Genomic DNA, 11,276 nt, shown 5'->3' on the forward strand with positions numbered 1-11,276 from the left:
TGGAACGCTTCACGATTTTGCGTGTCATCCTTGCGCAGGGGCCATGCTAATCTTCTCTGTATCGTTCCAATTTTAGTATATGTTCTGCCGTAGCAAGAACTTGTATTAATTAAGTAGAGATGTTATTATTATTATTATTATTTTAATTTTAGACTAATGAACTGAATTCTTAGACTAAGAAAAAGACATTGAGCACTAGCAACACAGGCTATCGGCTCTAATTTAAATAAATGGATATTAGATAATGAGCTTAGTAGTATTTAAGTAGGGATATCACGGAATATGTGTAATTATTATTATGATTTGCTTTAATAATTTTTATATAGAGAGAGAATTGAAATGAATTGAATTTGAATTTTTTATATATTAATATTTGAAATTCTCTAACAAATTATGTTATGTTGTTCGTGAACTGCTGCTTAAACTGCACCTTGTGCATTTACAATCTGTATATATGCAGGTGTGTGCGAGAACAAACACTTAGTTTAGATCAGAGATTTTTGCATTATATATGTTTGATTTTTATTATGAGAAAAAGTATTGCGCGTTTATATTAAACTTTCTATGCGTAGAGTAGGTTACCCTGCAACAACATATGTTTCGTTAGGAAACAACTGATAAGGCATAGTTTGTGTCAAACAAGCGATTATTTATTTTATTGGATAAGGTCAGAAATTAATAATAAGATCTTCTTTCACTTAAAACTTAAACATACGACAAAGGATTGGGTCAAAGATCGACGATAACGCTGCATATTCTCGATTAAAACAAGTCGTGATTGGATCAGATGAAGTTGTATAAACTCTATACGCATCAAAAGGCCTATAGTGGTAATTTATATGAAATGCTAAATAAAATTCTTATCAGAGAATCATTTTAAACAATTTTCTCTTTTATTACTTAGATGCTGATTTGTTAATTAATAATAAAGAGCATCCGGATGCGAAACTTAGCGATATAGTTGAAGTATATCATCGCGATGATGAGGAAAACACTAGACTGTTATTACAGATAACAAAGTTTAATGATCTTAAAAATCGTGATGCAATTAGCATTGAATCGGGAGTCGCAACCCAGTTTAAATTACGACCGTTCACCGATGTCATAATGCGGATCGTTGATGTTTATGATGTTGCATTGGATTCAATCGAAATAACATTTAAAGACCAATATATGGGCAGATCGGAAATGTGGCGATTAAAAAAGTACTTGGTACAGAATGCAATCGAAAATATAATAATATATATTATATATAGAGATTTTTTAAATATGATTTATAAATTTTATCATTTATTTCAGACCAACACATGTGTTTATGTAAATAAAAAAATTGATTACAATGATATGCAAATACGATGCCAAGTCTATGAAATGTGGTCGCAGGGTGAACGCGTTTCTTGTGGTGTTATTACAGACGATACAAAAATTGTCTTTCGTAGTAGCACGTCAATGGTTTATTTGTTCTTGCAAATGTCTTCCGAAATGTGGGATTTTGATATACATGGTGATCTTTACTTTGAAAAATCTGTTAATGGCTTTCTCACTGAACTGTTTCATAAATGGAAAAAACTTGGTTGTAATCATGAAGTTACCATTGTACTCTTCTCACGTACATTTTACGCTGCCAAATCATTAGAGGAATTTCCCGAACATATGAGAGACTGCCTGCAAATGGATTATAAAGGGCGATTTTATGAGGACTTCTATCGCGTAGCTATTCAAAATGAACGCAATGATGATTGGTGTACAGTTTTGGGGCAATTACGTAAACTTTTTACTACCTATCAGTCGACCGTTTTAAGCTATCACTCACGTGACAGTATTGATGTACCGCCTGCTTATAATTCAACAGCGGCCCAAGGAAACTTTTTAGAAGTTTTGAATATTTCCCTAAATACTTTTGAGAAGCATTACTTGGATCGTACATTTGACAGAACGGGGCAATTGTCAGTGGTCATTACACCAGGCGTAGGTGTATTTGAAGTGGATCGCGAGCTAACAAATATAACTAAACAACGGGTAAGTAAATACTAATGTCAAAAAAAAATTTACATAAATGATCTATAAGCCATTTAAATAACGACATGTTCAGATTATAGATAATGGTGTCGGTAGCGATTTAGTGTGTGTGGGAGAGCAGCCTTTGCATGCCGTGCCGTTGTTAAAATTTCATAACAAGGATACGACATTGACATCTGCTGATGATTATTCTTTGCCACATTGGATTAATTTAAGCTTTTATTCCACTAATAAGAAAATTGCTTACTCAAATTTCATACCACGTATAAAATTACCAGCCATGATTGCAAATGCTCCCATTCATATGAATTACAATAGCGTAAGTAGTAGATAAGTGTGTGCATGTGCTTTATTATTTACGTATCATTTCCATCTCGCAGGAAAACGAGAAAAATTTTTTGAGTTGCAATCAATCTGAATATATACACAATTCTTTATTCGATTATGAAGCCTATGACGATCAAATATTTCAAGCACCACCAGCTCAGGGTACATGGTAAGTGAAATAAAATTTCGAGTTTAATTTTATATTAAATTAAAAGAGCGTTATATACAGTTCTCTGCAACATGTGATACGTGCAAAGAAGACTTCAGTGCCCAGTTTAGAAACTTATGCTTATCAAAACAATGATTGGGAAAATTTTACGCCTATTAAATTGCCTACGTTAAGGCGTAAAATGTCTGATCCTGATATACATCATGGCACGTCCGGAATTTTGGCCGCTATGGTAAAATTTATGCGATATTCAATGTATATACATATGTATATATATATATATATATATGTGTGTATTTATTTTTTTTTTCGATATTTCAAGACGGAAGCGACTAACTTATCAGAATCATTGGCTTCAGAGAAAAATACACGTCGTTCAATTGTCTCTATTACGCCTATAGTCAGGCCTGGGCGTGCCCTAATTAATCCATTTGATCCTTCACATGTTACCATAAAGCTTACATCGAATAGGCGACGATGGACACACATTTTCCCTAAAGGTCCAACGGGTGTACTAATACAGCAGCATCATTATCAGGCAGTTCCCGCGAAACCGCATAATAATAATTTGAATAGCAGTAATGAAAATGATTACTCATCTTGTTACAATTCCATGGACTATGATCATACCTCGAACTGTTCATTTTCCTCCAATAGTGGTGATATAGAAAAAGTTGATTGTGTGTATATATGATCAGACGACTGCTTCAATATATGAACAAGCAAATAATGAATTGATTAATTTACAGTTTTAAAGAAACGCAATAGCTCCCTGTTGAGTCCAACTAATTTAATTACAAATGCCAATGGGGCCACGGCGCCAGCGAAAAGTTTTCTATGGGGCGCCACTGGCGAACAGGAGTGGACTCCGGCTATCACTACAGGTATTTGCATTCCTCGCAATTATTATATTGGAGGCGCGTTTATCCGGATTGTTGTGTTATATGTAGCCATTGATTAATTCAGCTGATGTTCTGTTTTTCTTTTTTGTTTTTTAATTTTAGGTTTTTTTTTTTTAACAAAATACACGATCGCACGTTCGTAAACATTTCAAGCGTCCGTTTAGTGAATTTTGTTAAAAACATTTTTTTTTTTTTTTTTTTTTTATTTGGTCTTTTAAAGTTATTGGTTTTTTAAAGAGTGAAGAATTCTCGAGCATTAACTGGAGATTATTTAAGGTGTAATTAAACATTTTTGATGGGTTACTAGCAATCTCATTAATTGTCTAATGTTTTTTTTTTTTTTTTTCAAATTTTGAAAAAAAAATTCTTAAAATTAAAGACGATATACATACATAGATATGTACATTAAAGCAACGAGATGTTGATATTCAGTTCAATATTGTTTATAAAACACTAATCCCTTGATTTGTACTGCGTATGTGTTCTTCGAAAACTACTGCAACATATAGATAGACATTTACTGTAAAATATGTAGAAATCAACTTAAAGAACAAAGAGTTGATTTGATAATCAACCCGCAACATGATAGTGAATATATAAGAAGGAAAATTGGTTCATTAACTCTCTTAGGGTTGCCCTATATATATATATATATATATATATCAGTCTATTTACCAAATTCAATTTTCATTGCTATTTGAAATTACAATGACTACCCAACGTTCGAATCATTCTTTCAAAAATAAGATTATTATGGCTTTCTCGCCCAGTTGAAACCGTTCAATAATAACTTTACTAGAAGCATTTTTCTGCTGCATATGTATTTTTAAATTTTCCAATTGATATACGCAATACTTCTGGAAATCTGACGCATTGACTATCAAAATAAGTGAAACAAAACAAACGTTTATTTCTATAAATCGCCGAGAGAAGCAAAGAATAATAATAAAATATTTGGGGTAAATAAATAGCGGAAAAGAATTTGTTAAAAATTAAGAAATTAATGTGAATATGCAATAATTTTTTTTTTTTTTTTTTTTTTTTCAAAGTCGGAGAGAATGTGAAGAAACAGTTTGCATTGAAAAATTACGTCAGAGGGGAAATTTGTAAATTACATATTGTAAAAAGGCGAGGGATACATATGTTTTCAACAGTCTTAGAGTAATTGCAACAATCAGAGGTAATCAATATCGTCGATCATTTCGTTTTAGTCGATTCTTTACCGTCGTTTTAATTGGTCGCTTCCAAGCGTCCGACATCGCGACGTTTAAAATAATCGATAGCGATATTGATTTCCATGTCATGCTATAGCGTGACTTTATGAAAAGAAAAGAAAAAAGATGATCGTATAAGAGTGAAACTTGGCCACCTCTGATGTCCATAAGTCGAAATGGAATATTCCAAACATAATATTAACATCGTCTAACATAAATATATTTGTTTGCTCTTTTAACATAATAATTGATTTCTTTACATTTTAATGTGTTTGTTCCTTTTGAAATATTTATACATACATAATATATCTATATATATAAATAATTGCAAAACATTTTGAAAAAATGAAATAAAAAAATCATTTAAATACACAGTGAATGTTTGTACGCGTAAAGAATTAAATCCTATAGTTGAAACAGAATCTTCTATCGTTCGGAATGTCTACGAGGCAGAGGCAGATGGCAAAGGAAAAGTAATCATAGGTTAGCAAATGGTATATATTTCATATACACACATTTATGCATACACTGTCACATTCTTGTTAAACATAACAATATATAAACTTCATAATTTTCTTTTTGATTTAAAAGTAACAATAATTTGCACTCTGTTTTAGTTTATAATAAAATTAATTAATCCTCTTATACATATATATGTATATATATATATATATATATATATATATATATATATATATATATTTTAAATTCAACAAATACTTGTTGCACTGTGTTACTATGCACTTCTCTAGTAGTTGTACACATTGATTTGATTATTCGTATATTATTATTATTATTATTATTGTTATTATTATATCATTTTTATTGCTATTATTACATTATTGCTCATTTTAGATATTGCAACGAATCGTATACATATATATGCCTTATTTTGTTTTTATCACTCTTATTGCCGTCACTATCAAGCTGGCATGAAATTTTGTCCATGTATATAAATATGACGAAATTGTGAATGGAAAATTAACGCAAAAACTGATAACTGAAAACTGTACTTAACTTGGGCCTTGTACTTCTTTTGTTCACAATTTGAAATATTAATTATGCTCAAACAGGTCTGTTCTCAAATTATAAAATCCCTTTGTGAGTTGAAATCCCTTTAATTATGAAACTTGAGGTGAAATATTTGCTCGATATGAATATATGAAACATTTACTAATACCATTTGATGGACCCACCATGACCATTTAATGGACCCACGAACACTTCCCCTATTTGTATTCAAAATTATGAATTTAATCAAAACTAGAAATTTTAAGCGTATAATTTTGATTTCATCAAAGAGAATTTATGTAGAATGTGAATCGACGCGATTCGAATTCGATGGTCAGTCTTTTTAACAGTCTCCGAAATGGCTTTTAAAGAATAGACCGATGCGTGCACAAATTTGTGTAATCATTATTTACATCAATTTTCATCATAATAGAGTAAAAACATTAATTTTATTGCCGTTTAAAGACTTTACTTCTTCTAGAATTCTTAAATGGGAGCAAGCTTAAATAATGATAACAATTCCAGATAAGTTTTCAAAATTTATGTAATATGTTCAAATAATTTTTTCATCGATTTTTGCAAAAGAACAAAAATATTACAAAAGCAAACTTCATATAACGTATTTTCAAAATAGACAAAGAAGAAGAAGAAGAAGAGGATGTATAGGTAATTGTGTAGTGAAAATTGTCCGATTGAATTTATTTAATTAGTACATTAATCAATTTATTTAGTAAATGATTCCCAGTCGATTGTTATAATAAAAGATAAATCTATCTCCACGTTTCCTACCTGTATATACAAGTTTGTAAAGACTTAATATCTATTTATCACAATTAATGCACAATGTAAGAATCCTAGCGGAATGAGGACTTCAAATGGGAGAAAAGAAAGAATAATTTCTCAATATATCATATATATATATATATGTAAATAGGCTTCGAACTCGAGATTTTAATAAACAAGTGAGAGAATTATATTTGGCCGCCATTGAATCTTTTATACTCATCCCCGTTGTTCTAAGAACAAGTACACTTTCATACTTGATAATATTAGTGATGCTATTAGGATGTGAATGGTTTTTTTTTTTTTTTATTTTTTTTTTTTTAGAATAAAAGTTAAACTTTGTATTTGGTGTAGTTTATGAGTAACAAGAGAAAAAAACGCGGAAAGCAAAGGCGGTTTGGGGTTAATTTCAAATTCTTTAGCAAATTTGTACGCGATATCTTCTTCTGCTTCTTGCGAGTAGGGGGAATGTTTTCAACCCACATCATACAATTGAGCAAACGGACGAATGGATAGACGAACCGATGAACCGATGCTTAGAGGTGCATTCTGAACTGAAAACTGGCCACGAACGCATATAACCTTTTGGGGGGTTTTAAAGCATGCTTTTGCACGTTTTAAAGGCATTATAAAAAAAAATTAAATTTTGATACACTATAACATTGGTTAGACGTGGTCAATTTTTCTCATTGCTCACTCTCAGCTGCTACGGCATCGCCCATAGCGTGTATGTTCAAATTCTTGTAGATTTAATTGCTGCGGCTTAGTTTAGGAGTAGTGAGCAAAAACCAATTATTTATTCCTCGGGTAAAACAAAGGAGTTCTCAGCTTACGCGGTACTGTACGCGCGTCCTTTAACCCATTTGGTGCATTTTCAATATCAGCTTGCGTGCAAAAACTTCTAACATTTCTGTCAAATTTAAAAGCAATTAGTTCATATTTGCGGCTAGGAGTATATTTACAATAGAGAGTACACAGACGGATGGACAGACAGGCTTAAATTGATTCAGAACTATATACACTTGTTCGGATCTCTGAAACTTCCTTGTAGGTGTGCAAACATTTTGACAAAATAAACATGCCCTTCCTCCTACGGTGATGGGTATAAAGACCCCATAGTTAACTAAACGTTTCTAGATGTAAACCGTTCTACGTGAATTTAATATCTGAACACAGTTGATTGACCAATAACAAGATTATCTTCTAATCTGTTATCCCTTAGAAGAACAAACTTGAAGAGATAAACATGAGAAACAGAATGCATTGAATAAAAGTTTTTTTTTCTCTCTAATGCTTAAAAAACAATCGAACCAAGATGCGTTCAATCTCCCGAAAAAAAACCTTGGCATCAATTCGAACAGTTATTTAATGTATGAGCTTCCACGACAGTTACGAGTTTATATATATATATATGTATATATATATATATGTATATATGTACGCTCAGAAAGGGTTTAAATTCAATTTAAATTAAACTAAACTTTCGATTAATACGATATTTCAGGAACAAATGTTATATGAATAGTTTGAAGCATTCGATTATTCTTCTTTTTCCAGCTAACCTAGTGGTGGATAAAAGAGAGACTTGGCCAAAGTTGAATTTGATTTTGTTTTGTCTGCAAATTAATCTCATTTTTTACTATTGTTATGAAAGTTTTTTTAACTATATGTTTGATTTAATGTAGAATGAATGCTACATCCTCAGATTTGGTGTGAGCGAATTTCTTTAAATATATATATATATATATATATATGTATATATATGTATATATATATATTGTAGCACACAATACACATACATGAAATTGATTAAATATAAACACAAGTATCTAATTGTTAGTTTAAATGCATGGACGTACTCTTTTTTTCATATATCAAGCTAATGAATACTTATATGATAATTAAAAAAAATTATTGGCTAAAAATATTGTCTTTCCCTAAAATTAGGAACATATTTACCCATTCCTTTACTGCCGTAAGCGCGTAATCTAAATTCTTTTCTGGTAGCTTTATGCGTGCATTACATAAAAACGCACATGCCTACTACACACACGGATTTGGTATATAAAAACAAAAAACATTTATACTTTTATATTGTTCTCTTACATATTTACACAAATCTTGTTTTTTAACTGTATTCCAATCTATATGTCTGTTTTTTCTTTTTGTTGTCATAGACGCACATTTACAAAAAAAAAAAAAAAAAAAAAAAAATAAAAAAAAAAAAATTAATTACTTTATGATGTCTAATCGCAATTTTAACATTAATACATTTCATGCTATCGAAAACTGTTAGGTGTGGATTGGAAATCCCTTACTATACCGGCCTGTTTGCCAATCACGACTGATTATTTTCCTGATAAACGTTCTTTACATAACGATTACGTGATATCCGATTACACTTTATTGCCGGATGATGTCAATTTTGATTATGCAAATAGTCGTGCCGTTTATCGGAAGCCATTATCTACTGAGGAAGTGTTCACCGAAATTGTATCACAACGTTTGGCTCAAGGTTTTCAATTAATAATATTTGAAGAGAAATCAAATGGATCGCCAGCTCAGGCACCCTGTTGCGGTGGCTTAAAGCAACAGCGTTTAACATCCGTTTTAAATATGAAACTCGGTCAAGAGATATCCAAAGAGTATCTATTATCAATTGGTAGAATATTTCATAAAATATCGTTGAACGGTTCGGTAATAACAGTAACTGGATACAGACCAAGGTAATCAGTCATAAAAAGTCATATTTTATATATGTGATTGCGTAAACTTTCCTGCTTTGTTTGTTTTTTTGTTTATTCTTCTCATCTCTCTATTAGGCATCCGTATCCACCAATTAATGTTGACTATAGGTATCGATTTCATGCACCACAACATGAAACCTATGAAATATCGGGCGTTAATTTTAAAACGGAAAAATTGGAAAATTTTAATTGGAATTATATGGATCACTATATATGCACACGTGGTGATATTGATTATCCCCTAATGGAGGTATAAATGTTAAATATAAACATTAAAATGATCTCTTTTATTAATAATTAGTGCATTAATATGCAAAAAAACCAAAAAAAAAAAAAAAAAAAAAATCGAACAATCAAAAATAGAGCTTAAAATATTGGCGTTATCGTATGTATCTGCTGCCGAAAGAGAATAAAGCGATGAATAAAATTATTGATAATGGCTGTCAATATTGTGATGTTTATACGGATTTGACCTTAGATAATACCAAACAACAAATTGATGAATTTATGCGTTTTATGGAATTGCATATAAATAAATTGAAACGTCGTAAAACACGGGTAAGTTAATATTCATTTAATTTTAATTTAATTTTTTTTAACCCTAAAAACCAACAATTCTAAACATTGTTTATTATATATTATTTTATTTCATTTGCTTAATAATGCATATTTAAAACGTTCTACCAATGTATGTATGTATTAACGTATGTATGTATGTATGTATGTATGTATGTATGTATGTATGTGTATAAAATTGTAAATACATTTTACTTAAATACTTCCTGCACTCACCACCGAAAAGACGCATTTATTTCACTTGTACGCGAATCTATTCGCTCATAACAATTCTTATATGATTTTTAAATTGAACGAGTACGATACGAGTTCTCTTCTCGAACGTTAAGTTCAATAAGTCAGTCGAAATTTTAAATGAAAACTTTAGAGAAAAGCCCGTAACGTAATAAAATCGGATCGTCAAGAGCACTCTCGCGTTACACGAAATATTTGTTTCAATATTTTTTAGAAAATATTCTCGATTTCCTGCCGTCTGTAAGACTACTTCTTGATTGCTTGCTTATCCGAACAGTTCTGAACATCACAATATGATGACATTATCGCGGATTGTAAGTTATTATGTGAATTTCCGATTAATATGTTGAAACATGGAAAGGACGACATAATGAAAACTTTTTAACTCAGTTTGTTGGTAATCTTTGATCACTTTTAAAATGTTTCTAAATATCATGATTTTAATCGGGCTAAAATTTTGAATTTACAAAAAAAAAAAAAATGATCTATAAAAAGTGACAGAATTTAAAGATCAATGGGAAAGAAGCGAGCAGCCAGGGAAGCTCGTCGGGTGGTGAGTGTGCAAAGCATCGGCTTTTAAGACGAGCATTGCTTGTTTGAATGTTAATAAATTTTTTTTTTTTTTTCTTAATATGTTTTATTGTTGCTTTTTGCCTTATGTTTTGAGTTGGTATCGTTTACAGGACAGTCCCATCGCACAAAGTCATCTAACAAGAAGACGTCACAGTACCAGCATAATCTCCAGACCTCCACCTAATCAGGTTCTCTAATTCAAACTCTATATACTCTTAAACAAACGTTTTAATATATGATTTTTATAACAATTTTTCATTTTCCAAGCAATCTGTCTAAATATAAAAATTTTTTTCATTTTTTTGTGTTTCGTCCCTTCGACATTACCATAATTATGTCCTTTGTCTGGTTCTCTTGATTCTTTTTCTTATATTTTTTTTTTTTCTTTTCTTCTATTAAAAAAATTTTTTTTAATATTTTGTTTCTTTTTTTTTTTTTTATTATTATTGATCTTTTAGGTTAAATAAGAATTTATTAAAATTTTCCTTATGTTTTTCTTCAAATATGATATTTAGGGCCTTACAAATTCTCCATTTCGGGAACGTGTGGGCAGCAATCGTTTACCTGAAAAACGTCCAAGGTTTTTATTAAAACTTTTATTCACTTACATCTTCTCGTTTTTTTTTTTTTTTTAACCTGTTGACGGGCTCGACTTGTTTAAAATCGTTGTTTAGCTTTCATTTATTTATCAATATATTTATTTATTGTTTGTGTTAATTAT

At 30.6% G+C, this 11,276-nt stretch overlaps 1 protein-coding gene and 1 pseudogene across 5 annotated transcripts in view; one reads left to right on the forward strand and one right to left on the reverse strand.

Annotated features, from left to right (window-relative positions):
- On the reverse strand, positions 1-100 carry LOC119632737 (annotated as a pseudogene).
- Positions 101-721: 621 nt separating this feature from the next.
- LOC119631589 (GATOR complex protein Iml1) overlaps positions 722-11,276 on the forward strand; it is a 14,824-nt gene continuing 4,269 nt past the window's right edge. Inside the window, exons 1-14 of one of the 5 annotated variants that reach the window (XM_038023940.1) lie at positions 722-830; positions 905-1,212; positions 1,300-2,019; positions 2,093-2,338; positions 2,400-2,515; positions 2,576-2,747; positions 2,838-3,195; positions 3,265-3,399; positions 5,007-5,114; positions 8,722-9,151; positions 9,248-9,422; positions 9,536-9,730; positions 10,666-10,743; positions 11,071-11,135. In XM_038023940.1, the coding sequence (XP_037879868.1) occupies positions 788-830; positions 905-1,212; positions 1,300-2,019; positions 2,093-2,338; positions 2,400-2,515; positions 2,576-2,747; positions 2,838-3,195; positions 3,265-3,399; positions 5,007-5,114; positions 8,722-9,151; positions 9,248-9,422; positions 9,536-9,730; positions 10,666-10,743; positions 11,071-11,135 (3,149 nt within the window). In that variant the 5' untranslated portion in view covers positions 722-787. Of the gene's footprint in view, positions 831-904; positions 1,213-1,299; positions 2,020-2,092; positions 2,339-2,399; positions 2,516-2,575; positions 2,748-2,837; positions 3,196-3,264; positions 3,400-5,006; positions 5,115-8,721; positions 9,152-9,247; positions 9,423-9,535; positions 9,731-10,665; positions 10,744-11,070; positions 11,136-11,276 lie in introns of those variants that run through there. The other 4 variants (XM_038023941.1, XM_038023943.1, XM_038023945.1 and 1 more) reach the window with 4 other exon arrangements.

This window comes from Glossina fuscipes, unplaced genomic scaffold (genome assembly GCF_014805625.2).
Source record: "Glossina fuscipes isolate IAEA_lab_2018 unplaced genomic scaffold, Yale_Gfus_2 1, whole genome shotgun sequence".
NCBI classification, from domain to species: Eukaryota; Metazoa; Arthropoda; class Insecta; order Diptera; family Glossinidae; genus Glossina; species Glossina fuscipes.